This window comes from Aethalodelphis obliquidens, unplaced genomic scaffold (genome assembly GCF_003676395.1).
Source record: "Aethalodelphis obliquidens isolate GAN/ISIS:26980383/991018 unplaced genomic scaffold, ASM367639v1 scaffold15, whole genome shotgun sequence".
In the NCBI taxonomy this organism is placed as follows: domain Eukaryota; kingdom Metazoa; phylum Chordata; class Mammalia; order Artiodactyla; family Delphinidae; genus Aethalodelphis; species Aethalodelphis obliquidens.
Genome location: NW_020837959.1, coordinates 1,952,560 through 1,980,098, shown reverse-complemented (window position 1 = coordinate 1,980,098; position 27,539 = coordinate 1,952,560). Strand labels below are relative to the sequence as shown.

At 47.2% G+C, this 27,539-nt stretch overlaps 1 protein-coding gene and 1 long non-coding RNA gene across 11 annotated transcripts in view; both read left to right on the top strand.

Annotated features, from left to right (window-relative positions):
* ARHGEF7 (Rho guanine nucleotide exchange factor 7) overlaps window positions 1–27,539 on the top strand; it is a 126,385-nt gene that overhangs the window by 17,202 nt on the left and 81,644 nt on the right. For 7 of the 10 annotated variants that reach the window (XM_027115816.1, XM_027115811.1, XM_027115812.1 and 4 more), the window contains exon 2: window positions 10,803–10,889. In XM_027115816.1, the coding sequence (XP_026971617.1) occupies window positions 10,803–10,889 (87 nt within the window). Of the gene's footprint in view, window positions 1–10,549; window positions 10,621–10,802; window positions 10,890–27,539 lie in introns of those variants that run through there. The other 3 variants (XM_027115822.1, XM_027115819.1, XM_027115821.1) reach the window with 2 other exon arrangements.
* On the top strand, window positions 16,166–20,047 carry LOC113625346 (uncharacterized). The gene is made up of 2 exons (XR_003434631.1): window positions 16,166–16,373; window positions 17,152–20,047. It is a non-coding gene; the product is annotated as an uncharacterized LOC113625346 (long non-coding RNA).

The window sequence follows — 27,539 nt, the reverse complement described above, 5'->3', positions numbered from 1 at the left end:
TGCCATAGTTTTACTTTTTCCGGGATGTCACATTGTTGGAATCATACGGTGCGTAGCCTTTTCAGATTGGCTTCTTTCACTTAGTAACATGAAGTCTCCTCCATGCCTTTTCGTGGCTCATCTTCTTTTATTGCTGAATGATCTTCCATCTTCTGAACCGACCACAGTCTATTTGTTCATTCGCCTACTGAAGGTCATCTTGATTACTTCCAGCTTTGGGCAATTATGAATAAAGCTGCTATAAACATTTGTATTCAGGTTTTTGCGTGGACACGTTTTCAACTCATTTGGGTAAAGCGAATTTACCCAAGAAGCAAGATTTTTGGACCTTATGATAAGAGGATGTTTAGTTTTATAAGTAAGTCTCTTCCACGGTGTGGACCAGTGTGTATTCCAATCAGCAGCAGATGAGAGTTCCTGTTGCTCCACGTCCTTGCCAGCATTGGGTGCTGTCAGTGTTGGATTTGTGTCATTTTTTTTTTTTTTTTGATGTGGACCATTTTTAAAGTCTTTATTGAATTTGTTACAATATTGCTTCTGTTTTATGTTTTGGTTTTTTGGCTGCGGGGCATGTGGGCTCTTAGCTCCCCAACCAGGGATTAAACCCACACCCCTTGCACTGGAAGGTGAAGCGTTAACTGCTGGACCACCAAGGAAGTCCAGATTTGTGTCATTCTAATGGGTGTGCAGCAGTGTCTCACTGTTCTTTTAATTTGCATTTCCCTGTTGACATATGATGTGGAGCATCTTTTCATATGTTTAGTGGCCTTGCCATCTGTATATCTTCTTTGGTAAGGAGACTGTTCAGGTCTTTTGCCCATTTTTCCATTGGGCTGTTTTCTTATTGTTGAGTTTTAGTAGTTCTTTGTATGTTTTAGATAAAAGTCCGTGATTGGATGTGTGTTTTGCAAATGCAGTACTTTCGTCCAGTCTGTGTCTTACCTTTTATTCTCTTAAAGGATTTTGGCTTTTACTCTGAGTGACATGGGGGGCTTTTGAGGGTTTTGAGCAGAGGAGTGACGTGACAGGCAAATTATAAATGTGCAGGGAGATGTTCCAGCTATAGTAGTATGGAAGAAATAGAATTCCTGAGTATGCATTGGCCGCCTTATCTTTAACTAATGAAGCTCAGTTTTTCTAAGTGATCGTTTGAAAACGTAGTTTTGAACTACATACTGCTCCACATCTTACAGCTACGGCCCTATTTCAGCGGGTACTCTGCGGGTACTTAAGAGCTCGGGAGATAATGAGCTTCTTATCACCTTTTTATTACTCACACTTAATATGAAGTCTCGACTGGCTTCTTTCACGCAAGAGGCTTTTACAGCACGAGTGCTCCGAGCTGTGGTCGCCTGCTTCCCCTGCCGATCCCTCTGGGGAGGGTCTTTGCTGCTAGTTATAGAGAGGCACACTTGCCACTGAGCGTCCTCCGCTTTTTCCTCTCCCCTTATTCACGTTCCCTCCTCTGGTGAAGGCTCCCTTTTCGCTTCCCAGCCTCTCTCCAAAGTCAGCCAGCCCTCTCTGCGCGCCTTCAAGCCTCCCACATGCTAACGTGTGGGTGAAAACAGAACTTTCTCCAAGGTGGTCAGTGTCCCGTCTTCTGGCCCAGAGGCGTTAACTTGCCTTCAATGCAGCTTCTTGGGCTGTTTAGAAATGAAAGACGGGTTCTTTCACTGGGAGGGCTGGTCAGGCACGAGGCAGGGCGCTGCTCCGAAGTTCCCACTGCTGCCCCTGGCTTCACTGCGTGGGAAAGGGCGGAGCGTGCACAGCGAGGTAAACCAATGGGGTGGCAGGCCACACAGGCCCCGCACAGACATCTGAGGACACAGGTTTCATCGGTGCAATCCCAGCAGTGGCTACGGGGACAGGACTTGACATTCTCCCTTGAGGCGTCTCAGTCAAAGGTAGGGGGTTGGGTTGTCCGTGAGGCAAAGAGCAGACCCGTGAGACCTGCGGCCACCAGTGCCTCATGCTCATGGGGGGCGGGGCTCCTCTCCTGGGGGTATTCTCGCCCCTACCTGCTGCACTGACACTGCAGAGGTACATGGCACCCTCCCATCGGAGACCACGAGCCTCTCTACAGGCTTTTCCACCAATGGACACAGGCAAAGACATCGGTAGCCATTCTGAAATGTGCTCAGTAGGAGAGGAGATGGATGTCAAAGGACCAGAAACACTGCAGAAATTGAGCTTAAGAAGAAAGTCAGCAGTGGCTCAGATTTACAAAACACATGTTTCCGTTGGGTTGAAAGCGTGAGAATGAGCGGAAAAAAGGGATGATTATTCCATATGAACAGGTGAAACTTGTTAAGTTAATTAAGTTAAGAAAAATCTCTGATTTTTAAGTTAAGAAAAATCTCTGATTACAAGGCCCAATCTGAGTTGTCTTAGGAATTCGTACTCCTGTTTCCCTGTATCAAGATCCTTCCGAGGTGTAAGAAATGGCGTCTGCTTAAGGAAGGCACAAGACATTAATGACGGCCTGGCCCGTGCACCTCTGCGTCCCAGGTGTCTGATCACAGCCACCACAGGGCATGCACTGTTTTCAAGACTGCTCTCATTTGACGATTACTACACACCTACCTGTTTTGATCTAACATTACTGGGAGAGCAAAACACAAATGCAGTGGAGAAATTTAACCTAGGTAGTCTGGTGAAAGCTTATGCCCACATTTTAAAAAATCCATTTTTGGCATTGGTATCAATTTGGGACTGTCGCCACCATCTCCGAAGGACTTCAAATGTGCTTTTGGAGCTTGTGGGAACCGAGCCTCAGGGGACACCCGAGCTAATTTAAGCCACGCAGTCTTGCTGGTCCGCCTGCTCCTGACATCCCCCATGTCTGGGACGGCTGAACTTAGTGCATTCCTATTTCTGATCACCCTTTATGGCTTGCCTAGCTCCACACTAATGGATGACATCTTTATTTTCCCCCAGATGACCATAGCATCCATACAGGAGCTGGGCTTTGGGATATAATGAAGAAGGGAAGCCAAAGGAAAATGTACTTCATTGAAGTGTCTGAAGTGTCTTCCAGTAAACTACTTGTAACCCAGGCCACGCACTTCGGGAGCGAATTTACTATCTGGTGTTTAGCTGCCAAGCCCTTGAGCTCCTTGCTGGACGCTTCACTGTTTTCCATGGATTTGCAGGGGGCGCCCCGTAGCCTCCAAGTGGGCTCTGCAGACCTCTGCCTTTACTCCCCTGAAACCCTCTGGCTGCAGAGTGAGCGGAGAGCTATGGACAAGTGTGGTCCCTGATCAGGAGACGGCTGCACTCTAGTTAGAATAAAGCCATGGCTACCAGGTCATTACATTCAGTGCTAATTATTAGGTGGTGAATTTAGGATTTTAAGCATAGTGTTGCATATTGGCATGGCGTGGTGGAGATCTGCCTCACGAGGACCCCAACACACTGACAGCTGGGCTCTCCAAAGAGGACTGTTTTCTAATGGGGAGGCACCTTGACCTGTGAGAACATTAGAATGGAGTGTTCTTTTTAAAAATGTATTTATTTAATAATACTTTCATGTGGTACAAAATTCAAAGGGTACCAAAAAGTACAGAGTGCAAAGCAAGTTTCCTTTCTCCCCCTCTGTCCTCCAAGCCCCGGGTCCTCTCCCTGGAGGCAGCCCCTGTTATCCGGCATGTGCTTCCAGAGACAGGGCATGCATTTCTTTTATTATTTTTAAGATTTATTTTATTATATTTTATTTTTGGGTGCGTTGGGTCTTTGTTGCTGCACGCGGGCTTTCTCTAGTTGCGGCGAGCGGGGGCTACTCTTCGTTGTGGTGTGCGGGCTTCTCATTGTGGTGGCTTCTCCTGTTACAGAGCATGGGCTCTAGGCGTGCGGGCTTCAGTAGTTGTGGCGCACGGGCTTAGTTGCTCCGCGGCATGTGGGATATTCCCAGACCAGGAATCGAACCCGTGTCCCCTGCATTGGCAGGCGGATTCTTAACCACTGCGCCACCAGGGAAGTCCCAGGCCATGCATTCCTGAACAGCCAGGCACATCTTCTTGCTTTTTTCTTTAAACACTAAGGCAGCATGTCCTGCATACTGTTCCCCATGTTCCTTGTCCCACACCTACTGTAACCAGGAGGTTGTGACATATCAGTATATAAAGCTGACTCTTTTTAAATGCTGTGTGGTAGGCTGGTGGTCTGTTCTGTGGCAGGACTGTAATTGACCTAATCCTTTCCCTAAATTGTTTCTCATCTTTTGCTGTGACACTTTTTTCTATTTTTAACCGTACCACCAGGAAGCTCACTGGGTTAGGGTCCCAGCAGGAAACAGACAGCATGCTAAACAGAAATGGTTGAAGCGAGTTTAACAAAGAGACTATTTACAAAATGAGGGCAGGGATAAGGACATGGAGGCACCCTGGGAAGTCACCAGTTCAGGCCACCACTTCTGAACTAGGCTCCTGAGCAGCTGAGTGTTTCCCAGCTGTTACAAGCTGCAGCGGTTTTCTGTACTCTCCATCTTAAGTGTTGCAGTAACACTGAACCTATGTTAATTCTTTGCTTGCTAGAACTGCCTATTCTTCTTCCTCAAGCAGTTTTGGAAACTAAAACTCTAAACTCCTTCAGACTTGGAGAGAAGGCAGCTCCTCTAGTTGGCACTTTATTTGGACTGAGGGTAGAGCTGGCTGTCCCCGGCGTGGAGTGGGTGGTAGAAAGGAGTTGAGAAGGTGGGAGCTGGGCAGCTGCGGAGGTCTCTGAAGTCTGGCCTTAACATTGCTTTGTGATTTAGTTTGTAACAAATTCTCAGAGTGTCAGACACACCCCTTGCCAAATATTGAGTACAAAAGCCGTATTTCAAAGGAAAATCACAATGGTTTGGGGGCTGTCCATGCCTCTGCCTGATTAGAGGTTTTGGCGGGAAAGCCTGGAGTTTATTATCGTGGCAACTTTGGGAGAGGATTTCTGGAAAGCACATGGGGCAGCTGTTGGTCATCTGAGGCCAGAGCTCCTCTCTGAACACATCTGGAGATGCACTGAGCAGAGCCCGCCTTCAGGTTCTGAAGGCTCTGGTGACTGTAAATAAAGCTGCTGTAAACATTCTTGAACACGGCTTTTTGTGGCCATATGTTTTCATCCCTCTTGGGTAAACACCTAGGGGAGGAATTGCTGGGGCTTAGGTATGTTTAACTTTGCAAGGAACTGCCGGTTTCCCAAGCACACCACCTGACACTCCCACCGGTCACGCGTGGGAGCTCCAGTTGCTTCCCATCCTTGCCAACGCTTGATACTGTCAGCCTTTTCCATCTCACTGCTCTGGTGGGTGGGTAGTGTTATCTGTGCTTTTAATTTGCATTTCCCTGATGACTAATGATGCTCAACACTTTTTCATGTGCTCACTTACCATTCATACAGCTTCTTCAGCAAAATATGGTGGGAGGGGGAGCTTTTAAATATCTCCTTTTGTATCATCATCGCTCCAATGCATTTTTTTCCATTGCAGCTTCACCCATGATCTCAGTTGCCCTGATTATTCACCACCCTTGAAAACATGATGGACTTTTCAAGTGTCACACCCTTGATAATGCAGTCCCATCTGTCTCTTCACCCTTTCGTCCCCAACTCGGTTGTCACTGTTTGGGGTGGCTAAGCCTCTGGCCTGCCCTGTCTGTGCCTCCAGGGTCCTGAGCATACACCTGTGTGGCTGCACTTGCCACACTGTGAGCAGTTCTTCCTCACTGAGGGCAGGGGCTGTGCCCCCCTCTTCTTTGCAGTCACAGTGCTCATCACATGGCCTGGCAGGAGTCTAGGTCCAATATTGTCAGACCAATTTATTATGCATCTGATCCTCCCAACAGCCCTGTTGACAAATGCTGAACGTGTCAGCCTTAAACTGGAGATAGAGGGGTAGACATAGAGGGGTCAAGTGGCTTGTTTGCGGTCAGTACGTGTGTTACGGTTAGGAACTACTTACTATAAAGTTTTGACTCTTTTACATTACAGTCCTCCAAACAGGTATGTTGCTTTAGATAAAGTTCAGGATAGTTTTAAGGGAATCCATTTCCATTTCTAGGTCCTCAGCTTGCATCCATGCTCAACTAAAACCAAGGAGCCAGAGCAGCCGTCTCTGAGCAAGGAGAGCATCACACTGGTCTGACTGTCCCACCTCCCCGTTCACAATGGCCTTCTCCCACTTCACCCTTTGTTGTCTTCCCGAGGTGCACGCTGCCAGGTGGAAGGCCTCCCAGCTGTCACAAAGGGTGCCGGTGCTGGGAGGGGAGTGACTCTGATGACTGCATGTTGCAGCTCAGGGTTGTACTTCTTAGCTTTCACAGAAATTGAAGGAGACCCCAATCAAGCTGTTGGCTGATGATTTTAAGTTTTTATTTATGACAGATTATATCTGGACTTTGGCTATGTAACTCAGAAGGCTTCAAAGAGGCATCCTAACAAAACTCATTTCCATTTCCATGTGCTTATTTTTATGAAAAAGGTTTCTCAGTTTTTGCATTAAAAAAAACCCCAAGATAGGAATAGAATTGGTGCTGGTCCGTATCTCTTTCCAGCAGTAAGTGATGATTATCCATGGGTTAATGAACTAATTAAAAAAAAACCCTATACATCTCATGAAGATATATATTTCCAAATAAAATTTGCATTTTATATTTAATAATTTTTATCAAGAACTGTAACATATGTTTCCATCATTTGTGAACTCACAATAGCTGTATTGACTCAATTCAGAAGAGAAATCATAACAATTAGATCCTTATGGATCAATACTTTTAAACGTAGAGTTGATTTCATTATTTGTGGTAGTTACATTCTACAAGGGCACCATGACCACTGAATTAGCAACTACTGAACCACTGTTCATGGAGAAATACAGGGTTAGTTTCCTTTGAACCTCTGGTCACAACATCTGGTCAACCAATCAATACATAATCTTGTTTTTAGGTGTATTTCTGTTTAAAGATAGCTTATTTAACATATATATATATTTACAAATAATTACATGCAGTATATCTTTATAATAAAGCACCATCTCAATTACAGCATTATGTAATGTAGTCTACCATAGTGTGACTGTTCTAATTTACCTCTTCCATTCAGTCACATACACAGTACACATGTTCACCACTCACATACACACACAAATACACACTGTATATTGGATACTACAGCATAATGCAAGAAAGAAAGCCCCCCCCCAAAAAAAAGCATTAACCAAAGATCAAACATTTAAAATTTATGGAAACCACCTTACTGTTGATGGAGCCATGGGATACGTGATGGGGCAGTGCACGGTGGGGTTAAACCTGGTGACCTCGGCTTGCTGTACGGGAACGGAGGGAGAGTCAGGAAGGAAGATGTCAGGGAGGGTGGCCTGTGAAATCTGGCAGCTCTGCCTCAGGAGTCTGGCTTTCCCAGTTTGGTGACGGTGTCAGCAACTTGCCCTCCCAATCTGGCTTGAAAAACTGCTTCAGCCTCACCCGCTTGGCTTTTTGCCTCAAATCTTTAAGCGTTTCGGCATAAGGGATGAACGCGGTGGAGGTGAGGCGCTTAAACGTGAGACTGCGTTCGGGCACAGGGTCACACTTTTCCATGTCATTGAAAATTTTTTCCAAGGCAGAATTCCATTCTGCTATTTTGGCTGCTGTGAGAGGGACGATTCTTGGAGTCTCAGGCTGACTATCACCATCCTCATCATCACTAACTCAATTGCCTTGTTTTGCCATCTCGTCCAGGTCTTTGTTGGTGGGTTCTACTGCCACTTCTGCCAAAATTTCCTCCACATCGCCTTCCTTCATGTCACTGAAACCTTCTCCACTTATCTGTTGTGCAATATGCATTATGTTTTTGACACTGCTCGTTATATTTTCTGTAACACCTTCAAAACCTTCAAAAATTTTCACACAGTCTGGCCAAACATTTCCCCAACAATTGTTGATAGTAGCCTGCTTGATGCTGTCCCAGGCTGTGCTGATATAATCAATAACATTGCGTATGGTAACTGACTTCCAGTAGTCCATCATGGTGGTCTCCTCATTGGCGTTGAGAGCCTCAAAAGCCTTGCTATAAAGCTCCCTGGTGTAGTGTGCCTTGAAAGCTTTTATCACGCCCTGATTGAGGGGTTGGATAAGAGATGCTGTGTTTGGGGGCATGAAGAGAACTTCTATGTTGGGGTGGGCATTTTCGAGTTCTTCACAGCAATGAACTGGGGCATTATCCAAAATTAATAAAACCCTGAAAGCAAGGTTTTTGCCATGGAGATAACGTTCAGCTTCTGGGATGAAGCAGTTGTGGAACCAATCCCAGAATATTTTGGACGCCATCCATGCTTTTTTGTTCCATCTCCAGTGGACTGGCATACAGTTCAAGTTTTTCCCTCTAAGTGATTGTGGGTTTTGTGCTCTGTGTACCATGAGGGGTTTGCACTTAAAGTCACCCTTGGCGTTTGCACATAATAGCAAGGTTGCACAGTCTTTGAATGATTTAAAGCCAGGAGTTTTGGAGGCCATTTGCATTACATAGGTTCGTTTGCCAACATTCTTGTAAAATAAGCCAGTTTCATCAGCGTTGAAAACCTGCTCTTCCATATAACCCTTTTCATGTATAATGCTTAGCAGGTATTTTTTAAATTCTTCTGCAGCCTCCTGATCTGTAGAACCTACCTTGCCTGCAAGTTTAACATTTTTCATGTGGTATCGCCTTTTGAATCGTGCAAGCCAGCTTGCACTAGCTGAGAAGGGTTTAACATTTTCTTGACCCTGGGTAACATGACCGTAAATTTCTTTGGCTTTCAGCCTCACAACAACGCTGTCCACTACACTCTTTTTATTGTTTGTCATCTCATGAATCCACAAATTTAGTTGCTTTTCCATCTTTTCCATAGCTCCATCACGCACTACAGAGGTTACTTTAGCACTTTCCGGAGCGGCTTCACGTACAGATCTGCGAATATCCTCTTCCTTTTTCTGGATGTACCGTATTGTTGACTCATTAACATTGAATTCTCGGCCAACAGCACTATAACTCAGGCCTGAGCGAAGCTTATCTAACACACGTATTTTCTCTGTAAGGCACATTACAACCTTCTTGCGCTTAGGAATGCCAGACAGTGCTTTAGCACTACGTTTGGGGGCCATTTAAAACAGTGAAATCACCAAGAAAAAGCAAAAAAAAAAAAAGTGAAAAATGTGGAACCAGTGGAGTGAAAAGGACATTTGCTTACATTATGAGCTACAAGAAGATGGCAGAGCACGGCCTTGTTCAAATTCAGCTGGAAACGTGTGCATAAGGCAATTCAAATATTTTGCTGCTTTGCACACGTCTATAAATGAGAAAGTGCCGCAAATACAGATTTTGGGGTTACACATAAATATTATCGAGTAGGCAAATTTGCAAATATAGAATCCATGAATGAGGATTGATTGTATTTGTATGCAAAAACAGTGTGAGGGAGGAGTAAAATGGACTAGAAGGCAGCTTTGGTTTTGCTGTTCCGCTCTCTCTCAAGTTCCACCGAAAAAAACAAATCTGTTAAGTATTTGGAGGGAAATATGCTGGCACTCCTAAGAATTTTTAAACTGTAGAGAAAAAAAAGTGTCATTTCCTCCTTCTTGGCACTGCTCAACACCCTGGTTTTCTTTTGTAGTTTTAGAAGACCTGACCACTTTGAAATGAAACTGCAGTATTCCTGAGAGAGGCCTAATGGAATGTCGTGATTTCCCCCTAGAGGACAGAAGGACAAAATGTCTTGAATGTCCCCAAATGCTAGAATTCTGTACGATACTTTAGTGTAAAAAGTCTTCACATGCTGTTCAGAACAACAACAAAAAGCTCTTCTGAGATCTCAGGCTTCTCCCTTGATGGTTCTGTGTAACCGGTGCCGTTCCTGGTTTTCTTTGTTTCTTGCCCTGGGAAGCTGTCAGTGACTGGTTACACGTGTGGCTGTGGCCTTTACAGCTCTGCCTCGTAACAAGCACCAGACAGTCTGCAGGAGCCCTCGCTGCTCTTCACCTGTGACGGAGGCTGCATTCGCCACAATCTCTCCCCAGCTGACTTTTCGCTGACGAGTGACCAGCTATTTTGGCTAATCATTGATGAAGCACACGGTCTACATGTAGTAAAAGAAAACACTGCACTATAATCCCAGCCGGCATAATTTACGTCGCTAATTGTCTTAAGTCATCGTATTAGAATTCCAGCTCCACTCTCCCCGAGCCGGGGGCAGGGAAAAACTGAGAAAACAACAGGTTCTCAACAGTCCCTTCGTGGTTGCTTCAAGCGGAGGAGGCCAAGCTTTCCCGGGTCCCTCTGGGCGGGGCGGGCTGCGCCCGCTAGGCCGCGTCGGAGGGCGAGCGCCGGGTGCGGGGATGGGGAATCCGCGCGTGAGCCGGGCCAGGTGGGCCGCATCCGAGGGCGAGCTCCATGTGCGGGGAGGAGAAGTCCGCGCGTGGACCGGGCCAGGAAGGCCGCGTCGGAAGGCCAGCGCCAGCTGCCGAGAGAAGAGGCCGCGCCCTCACGGCGGGGGACCGGAAGAGGTTGCGGGCGGGGCCTGCCGGGGCGCGGTCTGAAGACGTCACTTCCGGCGCCGCTCCACTTCCTGGTGAGGGAAGGGGCTGAGATTGGTGCATCCCGGAGGAAGGAAAAAGGGTGAGGAGAGGCGGCTGCCGAGCGGGCGGGCGCCGGGGGCGGCCGGGCTAGCTCCGGGCCGCCGGGGCAGCCCGCCCTGGTCGCTCGCGCGGCCGGCACGCCCGCCGGGGCCGCGTCGCGTTCCCCTCGGGGCGCATTCGCGGCCTGCCCGCGGCGCTCAGCGCCTGTTCTCTGTGTTGCAGATCTACCCGGAGCCCCGGAGCGAGGGCGAGTGCCTGAGCAACATCCGCGAGTTCCTGCGAGGCTGCGGGGCGTCCCTGCGCCTGGAGGTGAGTGGCGGGGCCGGCGGGGCGCTGGGGCGCGAGGCGGGCGGGCGTGGTAACGGCCCGCAGCGGCGGCGCCCGGGGCTCGGCTCGCGGGTTCCCCAGGGGCGACTGCGGGCTCAGGGCAGGGAGGAGCCCCACATTTTGCCCGCTGCGATGGGGACAGGTGGTTACAGTAGCTCGTGGTGCAGGTGACAACACGTTTTCGACAGCCGTTTGTTGGGCAGGGGCGCTTTCTGACTCCTTGGTACTTGCCTTAGCTTTAACTCTGCCCTAGGGATTCTCGGGGGACGCGCATCCAGGTCTGGGTCAGCCGTCAGAACCCTAAGCAGGTGATCAGGCGGAGCCGGGAGAAAGAAAATGGGCCCCCAGTCCTCCAAGTGTCACTTCTTTTAGATGGTTCTTACTCTGACAATTGATGTTTAGGTTAGGGACATGTTAATCTATGTCTTGGGGCGTGGGTGTCATTTCCATGTTGCTTAGAATTTTGTCACTGTGCTAAATACAGTCTTTCAGTAGCAGCTCTCTGGAAATTTATTTTATTTTATTTTTTTTTGCAATACGCGCGGGCCTCTCACTGTCGTGGCCTCTCCCGTCGCGGGCTCCGGACGCGCAGGCTCAGCGGCCATGGCTCACGGGCCCAGCCGCTCCGCGGCCTGTGGGATCTTCCCGGACCGGGGCACGAACCCGTGTCCCCTGCATCGGCAGGTGGACTCTCAACCACTGCGCCACCAGGGAAGCCCTGGAAATTTCTTTTTCATCTTATGTTACCACGTGTGGTTTTTCTTAATCCTGGGATAAGGCTTTAGATCAGAAATGTAGCTGCTTTTTTATTTGGAAATTACAGACTAATGTGGTTATAGTCAGTTGGGTGTTTAAATCTTGCCTTTTCTACCTGCGGCTTTACCACTCTCTGCCTTTGTTTCCTTATCTGAGTACTGAGATAAATTATACCAGGCTTCTAGGTAACAGTATATGAAAGCATCTGCAACAGAACCATTGCATCCTAAAAGAACCGTCTCTTAGGTTTCTTGGGAAATAAATGTAGAAGTCATCAAATCTGTGAGGAAGGCTATATGGAACGCTTATCTCTTGGTTGAAGTTTGATAAGAGTAAATTACTGTCTTTATGAATATGATTGGAAACACTAAGTTGGTAGCATTTGATGTCTGTGAGGAAATCACGTACAGATAAGTGAAAATGCTCAGAGGAGAGTCCAAAGTGGAGATGGTGGCTGTTTAGGCGTGGGAGAGACATTGTTTCAGAAAGGTCTTTTCCTCTGCTGGATGGGCTTTGTCGTTTTATCATTGAGTTTCCCTGTTAGGCTGTGATAATAAATGCTTGTAGCAGTTTTTGCTTTTTTTGACCTTTGTTGAGGAATTTTATCATCCCCTTCAAACTATTGAGTTTAGTTTCTCATTAGACTAAATTTGAAACTCACTTTGCAAGAAGGTATTGTTTTAAAGAATGTTGAACGTAAAAAAAACCAAAACACCTCATCCTTAGTTTTCCAAAGGTTGCTGTTGAAATTTTATATAGCTACTATTTTTGTTAAATTGAGTTTATTTAAAGATGTTCTAGAAGAGACTTTGTTCACTAACACATCCTAAGTATCTAGAGCAGTGCTTGGCGTATAGTAGGCCTTCAGTTAATACTTGTGATTGCCTGATGACCTGGCAGTTGTAGTTGGTAGGAAAGGTTTCCTTTTATATAAAGAAGTCAAGTATGACTTATTTTGTGGTATTTAAATATCTCTTCCAGTAAATTTACAATAGAGGCAAGTTTAGTTAACATTCTTTCAAGCTCAGTTATAAGTTAAACTTTAAAACTTTCAATTACAGAAGAGGTAACAATTTAAAAAAGCACATCAGACGGCTCATACATTTGTTAGTCACTCTGAAAAAGGAGCTCTGTACGGTATGGACTCAACTTGGACTTCCAGACTTGTTGTAATCTGTGATGTGAAAGGACAGGCTTGTTCACTGAAAGACAGCCTCACACATGGAATGCAGTGTGGCGGGCGGCTTCCCAGTGTTTTTAAAGAAAAATACATGGAAAGGGAGTGAGGAGGGAAGGACTTGGCTCTTTTGAAACACTTTGTAGCTCTACACACTTCATTTTCACAAAATGCTGGAAGACGAGACTGACAGGAAGGCTTTTGAAATTACAAACATGAAACTCAAGATTGATAGCTTGAATTCTAGATTAGCTTTTGTTCTATATAAGTGTCAAGGTAGGTTTTTCCAGGGGTTAGTTTAGACTGCATTGTGTTTGTAACAGACTGCCTGTCTTTGGTATATGTATTTTCTTGTCTACCACCATTATAAACTGTCTTAAGGGGCAGGGGACACGGGTTCAAGCCCTGGTCCGGGAAGACCCCACATGCCACGGAGCAGCTAAGCCTGTGCGCCACAACTACTGAGCCTGTGCTCTAGAGTCTGTGCTCCGCAACAAGAGAAGCCACAGCAATGAGAAACCCATGCACTGGAAGAGTAACCCCCACTTGCCGCAACTAGATAAAGCCCGCGCACAGCAACAAAGACCCAATGCAGCCGGAAATAAATAAATAAATTTATTTAAAAAAAAACTGTCTTCAGATTTCTTAAAGGAAGAGAGGAACTGAACGTCATAATTACTTTATCAGTTACTTTATCAGTTATTTTAACACATACACACCTTAACTCGCTGTGGAAAATCAAGTATTATTCCCCTAATGAGTTCTGATTATGAAAGGAGTTTTAATTTTAAAGGAGTATTGTACGATTTGCATTTATTGTTAAACTTTGAGAAGCAATTTAAGTTTTAAGTTGGAAAACATTTTTAAATTTGGAAAATTTAAAAAAACTTAAAAATTGGAAAACTGTGTTTAGGAAAACAGCACATATATCTTGGATGATCTTTTCATCTTTCGTATAATGTTTGCTTCCTAGCAAGCATCTTGTTTGACTTTTTTGTTTCCTTAATAGTATGGAATTTGATAAGAATTTAGGTTTTTTCTCATGTTCCTAATGGTATAATAAGGATGTAAGATGACCCTGTTTAGAACTATTATGTCTTGATAAATAAAGTTGGAACTTTTCTAGAAAGTTACGTTTACTGATACAAGGAGCCAGGCACCGTGATTGTCTCCAGCTTGGGAATATTGTGTTTGGAAACCCTCGTTTGCCTAGCACGTGTAGCAAGGACAGAACTTGTCCTGGACGTGCAGGCAACGTTGTGTGTGAGAGAGAAGGTTGCTCACGCTGACCAAGTCCTGTCTTTGTGTAGTTTTGCAGAGTTTCCATCTGGCCTCTGATTTCAGTTCTCAATAGCACGCTGTTTTTGGTTATTTGTAACACTTTCTAAAGGACTTCCACGTGTTGTCTTAGTTTGCTCCTTCGTCTTTTGAGTTATTACAGTCCTTGTTTTACAGGAAGGAGACGCAGCCTAACTCGTCAGTTCTCACTATTAACTGCGTGAACGTTAGCCACGGGGCTGCTGTTGGGCTTTTTAAGCAGTACTGATGTGTGGACCCATCTCCAGAGGTTCAGCAGGTCCTGGGGAGTGGGGGTGGATGTGAGAGTCTCCATGCTGGCAGTAAGCAGAAAGGCCAGCCGGGGCTGTGCAACCCGCTGAGGGGACTGGGGGTGCGGAGCTGGGGCACGGAGCTGGTGTTTGGCCCTGAGTGAGGGGCTTTTCCACTGCTGCAGGCAGCCCTGCTGCTTGGACCCTTCCTGGAGAAGCAGGTGGTGTCGGTTTGGGATGCAGCATTACTCACTTTATACTAATCTGCGTGGTTAGGTCAATCGTCAGCAGTTGCAAACTAATGTGCGTCTGTAATGACCACAGCTAAGTCGGAACAGGCAGATCTGTGTAAGGGAAATAATGCCGTAGTCGTTTATCAGTGCTTAAAACTGTGAAAGAAAACTGTTCCCTTGACCGTGAGACTGTCGAGGAGGAAACGCTCTGACTTTCGCTCTATGAGACTGTTTTGGTGGCGCTTTGGTGTTTGTTTTGCAGGGTGAATGGTGGACTTGTTCACATCACAGGTGTGAGTCTTTGCTGGCTCGGATGCCGTCTTATTTTTTACCTGTTTTTAACAACGTTATATCTGTTCGCTGAGTCATTACTTTCTTAGGCCTCTCCACCTGTATCACCATCAGTGGCAGTTGGCCACTTCTCAGAGTAACTTTTCACCGAAAACCCAGTTTGTCTCACTTCCCGGGAATTGTGCACATGGTGCTGAGCAGCTGCGAGCAGGTCGTGCTGGGGCGGGCGCTGAACAGTCAGCTGGGCGTGCTCTCCCACCGCGATTTGGGCCTTCAGTAAAAGCGTCCTGTGTACTTGCAGGGCCTTGCTCACCTCCTGGTGGTTGCCCATGAATATCAGCTTTCTGCTTCACAGGGCCGGTAAGCACATTGGCCTGAAGCCCGCTGGGTTTCTGTCCCACTCTGCCTCTTGCCAGCTCTACCACCTGGATAAGGGGCATCACCACGATGCAGGCCCTTTGTATCTGTTGTAGGATTAAGTGAATATAGCACTTAGAACAGTGCCTCACGTGTTTTCGGTGCTAAATAGACAGTGGCTGTTACTGTTATCGTTTCCTTGTAGTTGGAACGACGTTGGTATGTATTTTTGAAAAACTTTACCCCATAATCCATATTCAGTTATACAGACTTCAGGAAATGGAGAAACGTAAGAAGAAAATAATTATATAATGATGCCATCTAGAGATAACCAATATGAAAATTAGTGTATATTTTTCAGTCTTTCCCCCGCTTTGCACATACGTAAATATGCTTTTAAAATATCCATGACATCATAGTATAAATGTTTTATAATGTGCTTTAACTTAACGTAGTGGCTGTTTTCTTGTGTTCAATATCTGTCTAGTTATCTTTAATGGCTTCTCCGTAGTTCGTGGTGCTAATCCCCACTTTTGGATTTAGAGGTTGTTTCTAAGTTTTCATTGTGGTAGACAGTGATCTGTGTGATGGCCATTTCTGTACAGAATCCTGCATCTTTGATTATCTCTGAAGGAGAAATTCCCTGGTAGGGCAGTGCATAGGTCAAAGGTAGGGCTTTTAAACATTTAAAGCACTATTGCCCAATTGTCTCCAGAGACATTTTTATCCTTCTGCCTTGCCCGTAGCAGTGTGTGAGAGCACGCCTTTGCAGTCAGTCCTGTGACTGCCTGTATCAGTTGCTTCTCTTGCCCTCGGGAAAATGGAAGCCCCTTGGGGTAAACATTTTGGCTTTTCTTTCTTGTATCGTCTGCAGTGCCCGCAGATATGACACAGTCAAGGTTTCCTCCATTGGACTCGCAAAGGAGGATGTGAAAGGAAAGCTGCTAGACTAGGAAATCAAAGTTGAAAACTGTAGACGTTGGCAGAGCTCCTTCCAGCTTTCTGACAAGTAACCTCTGGCTGTTCCGGGGTCGCTCTATAAAGGGGGAACTCTGGCTGGAAGCACGGCTTGAGACTGTGTGCAGAGGTGCTGATTTCCCTCTGTGTGAGTGATGAAGTTTTCATTTTCTGTCTTTGAAGTCGGGAGAGAAGGGAAAGGTATTAGGCGGGCTCTCCAGTGTTGTAATCAGCTAGGCTGATGGGCTGATGAGTTAGGGAAAGAACTCATCTTTCTAAAACGTTCGTCTTCTTTGTGTATTTCCGACAGACAGATTCTTTTGTTAAACTTCTTTGTCCTCGTGCTCAATTCTTTTCTAGATTTTTAACAAGGTTATGATTGAGATTTTCTCCAAAAGAATATTTAAAAATACTATTGGAATAACTAAGCGCTGCTCATGTGAAAACTTGAAACTTGTTGATGTAGGCTTCAGGATTAATTGAAACAAAGACAAAGGTATATAGTCCTTTCCCTGGAAATGAGATGCCCCACCCAGGTGTTACCTTCGACCTAGATTCAGGTAAAGTTGTTTGCTACAACTTTGTACTGAAGGTGTGTTTGAGGTCACACAGCAGTCTGTCATCTTAGCTGGTCACCTGTGCTCCTGACTCCGTGGTGAGCTGGAAGTGGTAGGTAATGATGTAGTATTTATTGACCGACTCAATTCTTGAAGTCAGTTTATTCATGTTTTTGCCAGAACTTGCCGTTTAAAGAAGTTGAGAGACAGTAAGTAATTAAAAAGTCATTTAGGAGATGAATAACTATTCTCTGAATATCTTGTAGGTACTTATAAGCAGAGAATGTCAAATTCTACTCTGATACTATGATTCTATTTAATTTTTCCTGGCAGACAGTGTCTGCGTTCACCCTCTGTGTTCCATTGTAGAGCCTGGCCAGCTGTCCTGTGGGCGAGTGGTTAGTCCCTTCTGCATCCAGGCTGCTTTCCACTGTGGAGAACTAGACTTCCCTTCAGGTCTTCGGGTGTCTCATTGTCTAGATCAGCACCATCCAATAGAAATATAATGTGAGCCACATTTGTTTTTTTAAAACTTCCTGGAAACTACATTAAAAAAAGTGAAAAGAAACATGAAGTTATTTTTAATAATACATTGTCTGTAACCCAGTGTACCTATAACGTTCTTATTTCAACGTGTAGTTAACATTAAAATATTATTGACGTTACTTTGTCTTTTCACATTAAGTCTTTAAAATCTGGTGTGTGTTTCTCACACTCGCAGCACCTCTCACTCTGAATCAGCTACACTGGAAGTGCTCAGCAGCTCACAAGGCAGGCGGCCCCACGTTGGACCGCGCGAGTCTAGGTCACTGGAGAGGCTGGGGGTGGGCAGTCAGCTTGGAATTAAATGGGGTTAGCATTTGTCAGGTACAAAGTAGGTGCCTAGGCGTTTCATATGTGCTGTATCGTCTAATCCTCCCGGATGTCCTGCGGAGGAGGTGGTGCTTTCCCCATTTTGCAGCCGAGGAGATGGAGACTTGAGGTGGTGAGGAGGTCTCGGGTCACAGCCCAGAGGGTGCGAACCAGCGTTTGCGTTCTGCCGGGCACGCTGTGCCCGGGCTGGACTAGGTGAACTGAGGATCGCAGGGCAGTCCTCTTAGCCTGACTCCTAGCGGGGGTTCTCAGGGGAGCTTGGTTGGTGGCAGGGCTGGCCTTGTGGGCATGCCACCGAGTCGTCACGCGGAGCCCCGTGCTGGGTTTAATGCTCTGCTGTCCCCCTCTGACGAGCTCTGCAGTTTCAGTTTGCGCTGGGCCTCCCCTGGTGGCGGTGCTCTTAGAGGAGCCCGAGAGGTGGCGAGAATGAGTGGCGGCCCCCGAGCGCCCACTGCATCCTGGGCCCTGCCCCGTAGACGCGGGTCAGCTCGCTCAGTCTTCAAGCAGCTCTCTCAGGTTGGATCGTTCTGCCCGCGCTGTGACTAGGAAACCAAGGCGCTGGCGTGTAGGGTGCCTGCCTACGTCCGCAGCTAGTGAAGGTGGAGCAGCCCGCCGTCCCGCTCATCAGAGGCCTCCTGAACAGTGACACCCCTTAAGAAGCTTCCCGAAGAGGTTCAGGAACAGAGCAAGGTGGAATTAAGGGTGAAATGGGAAAAGTGGAGGTGGCTCGGATATTTTAAGCTCCTGTCACTTGTCGTATCCATGAGGCTAAAGCCCCAGGCTGGTCCCAGGCAGGCTGGGTGAGCCCAGTGAGCTGTGTCCCTGCCCCGGGCTGCAGGAGACGGAGGAGCGAGGCTGAGATGGGACGCGGCAGCTCGGCCCGCGTCCGTCCCCGCCGCGAGGGCACCTCCTCGTCTCTCGTGCACTGAGGTTCAGTGCAGCTTCCAAGGCAGCCGCCATTCCTCCCGCCTGTCAGTAGTAATGACAGGAAGCAGCACACGGACCTGGGGCTGCTTTTCCAAAGGGTCCTTTCGAGGACTGTTGACCACTGTTGGGTGGTGGAGGGTGGGAGGCAGGAGAACTGTGGGGTGAAAGGGGAGGACGGCTCTCTTGGAGGAATTGGAATCATGTCTCTTCACTTTGTGTCTGACTCTTCGGAGCCTCCAGGAAGGGGCTCGGCTACAGGCTGGGTGTTGGGCTGGGCACGTGTCCGCGTCCTGCAAAGCCAGGGTTGCAGTCTTCAGTGAAGCTTCTCCCTCCTCATCCAGCCCACTGGCCTGGGAACCTCGAGGGCACTGTGAATACACGTGGGTCCCAGTGCTGGCATGCATAGGCCCTCAGGTCAGATCTGTGTTGAATGCGTGAGAGCAAGGATGAACAAGATGGACGGGACAGCAGTAAGGTTTAATCCGTTAACGTTCACTTTATCCATGTGAACGATTGTGCCTCCACCCTTTCAGCTCATGTTGCAGGGTTCTGATGTGTCGTTCAGACGCGCTTCATGGGAATGGACTGTCCCTTTGCAGGAAGGATGGTCTCAGCTGTGGCCAGCTGCCGAGGAGTCGCCAGCATACAGGACAGGTGCGTTCAGGACGCTCTGTAGGGCTTTGAAGGTAGACACCCTGCTGGTCTCCGCTCTTGGGTCAGACCTCAATTTGGATGTCCATGAATTGGGTTTGTATGAGGGCAGATCCCCAGAAGATGTCTGGAAACGTTCGGGGCAGATAAGGACCCGTAGCCCCTTTGGGACTCAGTTTCTTCTTCTGTAAAATGCGACTTTGAAAAGGATAATCTGTAGACCTTGGAATCGGTCTGTGTGATCATCTGAGAGGCAGAAGATGAGGCACCGCGACATCTTTACTTCAGTTTATTGTGTTGATAATGGTTAGCTTGTCGCTTTCGAGGGGCATTTATTAGTAAAATTCTAGTTGTTTCATCTTTCCACAGCTGCTCGTTTTGTCAGAGCTCCCTCTTCGAGCTCCTTCACGCAAGGTGCTCATTTAAGACGGAGGCTACCTGGCTAATGCCCAGCCTGTGCCAAAGATGGTGCTTGAAAATGAGGTCGTGCTTAGCTGAGCAGTAGCTGCAGCATCGAGGCATGCCAGCGGGTCTGTTAGTTTCACCTTGTGACCTGAATTGAGCCTGAAGGCAGCTTCGGATCCTGTGGAGTCGTGTGTCGGTTGCTCTCTGAGTCATTTGGAAGAGTATCTGGAGCAGCTCTTGTGTATCCCAGGGAGTGATATCCGGCTGCCAGTGCGGTTCCGGTTCCGAGGCTAGGAGCCCACCGCCCACTTCACTAAGCCGAGAGGGGAGACTTGATCCTGGAAGTGCTTTCTTTAGTACTGCAGGGTAGCAAATGCATCTCCTGACTTGTTTAAAACAAAAACAAAAAAACTTACATTTTTCTAAGATCGATAAGAGTACTTTCATTCCATTCACTATTGTTTCCATTGTTGCACTAAGTCTCCTATCAACTGGAATGAGAAAGGTGCCTCAGTTTCTGCCAAAGGGAGAACTGCGTTGAGAGTCTAGATCTCTTACAGAAGTTTTGGTTTCAGTGGGTTTATAGCTGCTTTGCGGGAAAATTGATCTCAGTTCTTGCATCTTATTTGTGAGACAGCTGGTGTCGTGTGTTGGTTTTCTGTAGCTGCCTAACAAATGACCCCAAATGTAGTGGCAGAAACACTGCCATTTCCTGCCTCTCAGCTCTGCAGTGAGGCTGGCGGTCCGGTGAGCTCGGCTGGGCTCTGTGCTCGTGGTCTCACAGGCCCTGGACGGGGTGTCAGCTGGGTAGGCTCTTGGCGGGAGCCTCGGGGGGGACATTTGTTTCCACGTGCCGAGGTGGCGCACAGGGCTGCGTTCTTGGTCCCCACCGTGTCCTCTGGCCGCACTGTGGAAGGCCGTGGGAGGGCCTGGAGCAGGGCGGGCAGCTGTGTGTTGGAGAAGCCCACGTGCCGCTCTGCCGTGTGCCCTTGTTCCTCTACACGCTCTTTCTCCTGTTGCAAACTGGTCACGGCCCAGTGGCCTTTGGGAAGCGACTCAGGTAGAGCAGCTGCTGTTGGACGCTGCGTTCTGCCTGCACATGGGGAGAGTCCTGGGCTGGTGCGACCGCCTGTTTCTCTGGCCGTAGGAAATTCTAGTCACTTGGGGTCCTGCCTTTTGACCTCATTCCCCTCTTTTACTTCCTATTTCCCACCTTTTTTAAGTCTAGTAAAACAGACTTCTTTGAATATCTTTTAGCTGTCACTTTTCTATTGACATTTTCATTTTAAAACAAATCAAGAATATCCCCATTGGTCTCTCAGGAAGGGGACCCCTTTCCTGACAGGCGTTTCCCCGTTGGTCTCTCAGGAAGGGGACCCCTTTTCCTGACAGGCGTTTCCCCGTTGCGCAGCCCCTTCCCCCCCGTTGCCCTAAAGCAGTTTGTGTCCCTGAGGAGTTCCCTTAAGTCCTGGGAACCAGCGAGCGGAGAGATTCCCAGTGAATAATTACAGAGCAAAACAAATCTCGAGGCCTTTCAGACCGTGTTTAGATGTGAAGATCTGCATTTTGTATGTTTTAAAAAATGAACTTCCTAGCCAGAATATGCATTTCTGACCTAATTTGTCCCAAATTTTGGACCCAATTTATTTGGTGTGTAGTGGGTATTTTCCCTGGTAGTTTAGAGAAAGGGCCTGGTCCTTGAGCTGAGAAGGGAAGGGCCTCACTCCCTCCAACCGTTAGTACCTTCCACCATGCTCTGGGGTTAATGACGTGCGTGCACGTGCTCTTCAGGAAGACTAATAGGTAGATCGTGGTGCCCGCTTGGGCTGTAGACTGTGGAGCTTTTAAGGTAGTGATTCCAGCATCCCCTTGGAGAGTATCTGATTTAATTAGTTCGTGTTTAAAGGTGACCTGGCAGGCCCTTTAAATGACGGTTTGGTGACATCAGGAGCGGTCTGGCCGGGAGAGGGAGCCGTGTGTTTTCCCCAGGCTTGCCGAAGGGCCAAGGGGCCTGGCCAGCTGAGGAGACGGAGAGGGAAGTCTGCTTTCCTCCGGACTTCTTGTGGCAGAATGAGGCCAGCCTGGCTGTGCCGGGCATTTGAGGGAAGTTGGTGTGGCCGCGATTGAAGTGACGGGGGCCTGTCAGGTCGCTGGTTTGAGTCCTTGTTCCGTGAGACCTTTACAGGAAAACTGTGGATGGTGAGTGGAGTCTTCGCTGTCTACTTAAAAGTGAAGCCAGAGTGGCGAGGGGATGCGAGAGAGAGCCTCATAATCTGCCCCCCACCCCCTTTTTTTTTTTTTTTTTTTTTGCGTTACGCGGGCCTCTCACTGCTGTGGCCTCTCCCGTTGCGGAGCACAGGCTCCGGACGCGCAGGCTCAGCGGCCATGGCTCACGGGCCCAGCCGCTCCGCGGCATGTGGGATCCTCCCGGACCGGGGCACGAACCCGCGTCCCCTGCATCGGCAGGCGGACTCTCAGCCACTGCGCCACCCGGGAAGCCCTGCCCCCCTTTTCTTTATTTTGAGAGGTTTAAAACTAGCAGAAAGGCGGGAAGACTAGCGTAAGTGCCCTGTGCCTCACTCCATCGTTGTGCAGACATTGCTGCACTGACCATTTACCCGTGTGCACGCATCGTGCCACTGGCCTCTTCGTGCTCTCAGCACGTGCATTTGTACAACGGGGACCTCCTCCTGTGCAACCATGTCCTGCTGGCACAGCCCCGACACTGTACACTGTTCCAGGGATGCTGTCTCAGACGCGGTCCCAGTGGTCTCCAGGTGACCTTTGTGGCTTTTCTTTAAACACAGGCACCAAACAGAGGTCTTGTGTTGCATTCAGTTTGTCGTGTCTCATTGGTCTCTGTAGTTTCCAGAACGGTTCCTCCACCGTTATCCTTGATGACTTGCACGTTTTTGAAGAATCTGGGATTGTTATCATGTAGGCTGCCCCACAGTCTGGACAGGATCTGATTCAGGTCAAACGTTTTAGGCAGGAATTCTGCACAGGTGCTGTTCTGTGTTCCGGTGGGTCGTATCAGACCTACGATGTTGACGTGCTCTGTGCTGCCGGCGCTGAGTTCCGTCACTTGGCTAAGGTGACGTCCACCAGGTCTCTCCGTTGTGAAGGTGCCCTTTCCCTTTGTACTAGCCATGCAGTCTGTGGGGCGGGGCCCCAGAGCCCTTTGCCCGGGGCTCCTTCCTCTCGGGGTTGCCCGATGGGGACTTGTGGCACGAGGCTGCCTCTGGGACCTCAAGCTCTGGTCAGGAAGGGACATTTGAGGGAGGTGTTGGGATCTGAGCTAGAAAGTTGTGTATATTTTGGCATGTGGGAGAGGAGAAAATGTTACCTCTGCTTTCCAGAATCTGAAGACCGGTACTGTTTGTGAACTTAGCTATTCACTTCTGAGCTCCGCATACCTGTGTACAAACTTCCCATACTTTTGTAGATACTGTAGTTTTTACAAATGGAAGGTTTGTGGCAACCATCCGTGGAGCAAGTCTGTTGGTGCTGTTTTTCCGACAGCATTAGCTCACTTCACGCTCACTTCATATCTGTGTCGCATTTGGGTAGTTCTCAACGTATTTCATACTTTTCCATTATTATATTTGTTATGGTGATCTGTGATTAGTGATCTTTGTTACTATTGTAATTGTTTGGGGTTGTCACAAACCACAACCACATAAGACGGCAGAACTTAATAAATGTTGTGTGTGTTCTCACCACCCCACCAACCAGCCGTTCCCTCTCCTCCAGCCTCCCTGTCCCGAGGCACAACAATATTGAAATTAGGCTAGTTCATAACCCTACAGTGGCCTCTTGAGTGTTCAAGTGAAAGGAAGAGTTGCACGTCTCTCACTTTAATTCAAAAGCTAGACATGATTAAGCTTAGGAAGCTGTGTCAAAAGCTGAGATAGGCTAAAAGCTAGGCCTCTTGCACCAAACAGTTAGCCAAGTTGTAAAATGCAAAGGAGAAGTTCTTGAGGGAAATTAAAAGTGCTACTCCAGTGAACACACAAATAAGAAAGCAAAACAGCCTTATTGGTAATATGGAGAAAATTTTAGTGAGCTGGATAGAAGATGAAACCAGCCACAACGTTCCCTTATGCCAAAGCCTAATCTAGAGCAACTCCCTCTCTTTAATTCTATGAAGGCTGAGAGAGGTGAAGCTACGGAAGAAAAGTTTGAAGCTGGCAGAGGTTGTTGCTTCATGAGGTTGAAGGAGAGAAGCCATCACCCTAACATAAAAGTACAAGGTCAAGCAGCAAGTGCTGATATGGAAGCTGCAGCAAGTTATCCAGAAGATCTAGCTAAGATAATCAGTGAAGGCGGCTACACTACACAGCAGATTTTTAATGTAGATGAAACAGCCTTCTATTGGAACAAGATGCTATCTAGGACTCTCATAGCTAGAGATGAGAAGTCAGTACCTGGCTTCAAAGGTCAGACTGCCTCTTTCATTAGGGGCTAATGCAGCAGGTGACATTAAGTTGAAGCCAGTGCTCATTTACTATTCTGAAAATCCTAGGGCCCTTAAGAATTATGCTAAAGTACTCTGCCTGCGCTCTGTAAATGGGACAACAAAGCCTGAATGACAGTATGTTTGTGTATAACATGGTTTACTGAATATTTTAAGCCTACTCTTGAGACCTACTGCTCAGAAAGATTCCTTTCAAAATGTTACTGCTCATTGACAATGTACCTGGTCACCCAAGAGCTCTGATGGAGATATACAATGAGATTAATGTTGTTTCCATGTTGCTAACACTATATCCTTTCTGCAGCCCATGGATCAAGGAGGAATTCCAACTTTTAAGTCTTATTATTTAAAGAGTGCATTTTGTAAGGCTACAGCTGCCACGGATGGTGATTCCTCTGATGGATCAGTGCAGAGTCAGTTGAAAACCTTCTGGAAAGGATTTACCGTTCCGGATGCCATTAAGAACATTTGTGATTCATAGGAAATGGTCAAAATACCAACATTAACAGAGTTTGGAAGAAGTTGATTCCAACCCTCATGGATGACTTCAAGGGGTTCAAGACCTCAGTAGAGGAAGGAACTGTAGATGTGGTGGAAACAGCAAGAGAACTAGAACTAGAAGTGGAGCCTGAAGGTGGGACTGAATTGCTGCCACCTTACAATAAAACATTAACGGACGAGGAGCTGCTTCTTATGGATGAGCAGAGGAAGTGGTTTCCTGAGATGGAATCTGCTCCTGGTGAAGAGGCTGTGAAGGTGGTTGAAATGACACCAAAGGATTTAGAATATGATGTAAACTTAGTTGATACAGCAGCGGCAGGGTGTGTGAGGACTGACTGCGATTTTGAAACAAGTTCCACTGTGAGTAAAATGGTATCAGACAGCACCGCATCCTGCAGAGAAATCGTGAAAGGAAGAGTCCGTCGACGTGGCAGACTTCATTGTTGTCTTATTTTAAGAAATTGCAGCAGCCGCCCCAGCCTTCAGCGACCACGAACCACCCTGAAAAGTCAGCAGCCATCAGTGTCGAGGCCAGACCCTCCACCAGCAAAAGATTATGACTAGCTGAAGGCTCAGATGATGGTTGGCATTTTTTAGCTATAAAGTATTTTAAAATTAAGACATGCACCTTTTTTTCTTAGACATAATGCTGTTGCACTCTCAACAGACTGCAGTGTAAACATAACTAATTTGCTCTGGGAAACCAAAAAATTCATGGGACTCTATTGTGATTTTCGCTTTATTGCGGTGATCTGGAACCGAACCTGCAATATCTCCAAGGTGTGCCTGTCAAGGCCTTTAAAGCCGCAAAGCAGCTTGCTGACTGGCTCCTAAGCACCGAAGCAGCCACAAGGCAGTGTTGCCAGGTAGCTGCAGTGAGCCCCGGTACACAGAGGAGAAATGAGATGTGGGGAGGTGAGGGAACATGCCTGATCTCTAATAGTCACTAAGGGGCAGAGTTGGTACTTGAATCCAGGTTTACAGAGAATCCAGAACTTATACATTTAGAACTAAAGGTCAGCTGGAAGAAGGGGACAGCGGCCCTCCAGTTGGTGGAAGCTCCGTTAAGAGGGAAGACGGTGGGCACCTGGGCATTTGATCTTCTCTAGGGAACCACTGAAAGTAGTGTCTATAATTCATGCAATTTGAATTTGTAATAAATGTGTTAATGTAGTTATAAATAACCTGCACCATGCAACTGAAGAGGGAATTTACTTAAGATTTAGGGGGTTTAGTTGCAGAATGTTAATTTTCTACATATCCCTCCATCATTTTGGGTGTAATATGTAACTCAGTTAAAGCCATTCAGTGTAGTGAAAGATTTATAACTGGAGAATAAAGAAATTAGAACCCATGGCTCACTAGCAACTTTATTTAAAGCCTGAATAAATTCTATCCTTGTTGCATTTGTTAACCGCTTATCTCTTACTTAGTGGTGAATTTATTAAAAATTCAGATTACACAACAGCTGTCTGGATTTTGTGTGTGTGTGTGTACTGGTTGTGATGTAAAATGCATTCTCTATTGAGGATCGTGGTCAGGAATTTGAAGCCCATCAGTCAAATGGCGATGTTTGGAGGACCAGGAAGGACAAGGCAGCTCAGGGGATGGGATGTATGTATAGGGAGAGTCTCATGTTGTTCCAGCTTCAGATTTGACACCTCTTTGCCGAGAGAAGACCTGGAAACTTCCCTTCTCGTTTTCCAGCATCTTGTTGGCATCTTACTTTAGAACCGGCCCTGGGAGAGGAGAGTTTGAATTCTCATGCGACTGGAGCGTTCCTAGGATGACTGGTACACAGCTCAGATAGGATGAGGTGGTGGATCCTTCAACCAGAGCATTTATTGGGTAGAATGTGTTATAGGAGACTGAAGAGTAAGTTTCTATTTCATTGTGCGTGTAGAACAGGGACGTGTTTTTCCAGGTGCCGTTAGTCTGCACAGGATTTATGAGGACATTCCCTGAGCCTTGTTCTGAGGAGACACAGAGGCACAACATGTGTCTGCCAGACGCATCGTGGAGCGTCGTGTGGCTCATGAAATGAATCTATGTAACTGGGCTACAGGGCAGTGACTGTAAGTCCCGCAGGAGGGACGGTGACATGGGGTTGGGATTTAGAGAGAGGAGACCCTCCAGTTGGCCAGGTTGGGTGCCCCTGGGTGGGTGGGGCCTGCCGCTGCTTCCTGCTTCCTCCAGGCTTCTCAAGTTGATTTGTGGAGTTGAACCAACAAAACGTCCTAAAATTGGTGAACTGTCCTAAAGAGAAATTACAGGGGAATTGTGGCGTTCCGGGTCCTGACTGCTTGGGGGTATGTGATAACCTTGAACTTTGATGGGAAAATTTTAGCGTTCTCTTGGAGATCATAATAGGCTTGGAAGGGAGTGCTCAGACTAGATAGACAAGTGCCCCAATGTTTGAGAAAACTTTTTATTAAGAGAAATTGGGCCCAGCACTGGGGACTCAAATATAGCCCTACAAGGTGGAATTAAGACCAGTAAGTGGCGAAGAATTCTGGGGAGACAGCGTGCCAGTGGCCACGTTGTCCTCATATTAGCATTGTGTTTGTGCTGGCAAGCTTTAGTAAACAGTACTTATTTTGAAATCAGTGCACGATGTACACGTACTGGAAACAGGAAGTTAAATAGAGAAAGGCAGAGAGAGATGTAGCATTTTACTGCATTTAGGTAGAAGTACTGGCGCCTAATTTTCAGAAAAAAACAAAGATGTTCTGAATGAAAATGTTTGGTCACAGCTGAGTTTTTCTTGGCTTTATTTCTGTATGAAATGGTCTGAACACCTCCATCTGGATGGTTTGATCTCGCATCTACCCTGAAGTCTCATGTCAAGCACCATCTACGATTCTCACTTTTCTGGTCACTCAAGCTTCCTTTGAGCGTCCCGTGTGTTTGGTGAAAGTTAAAC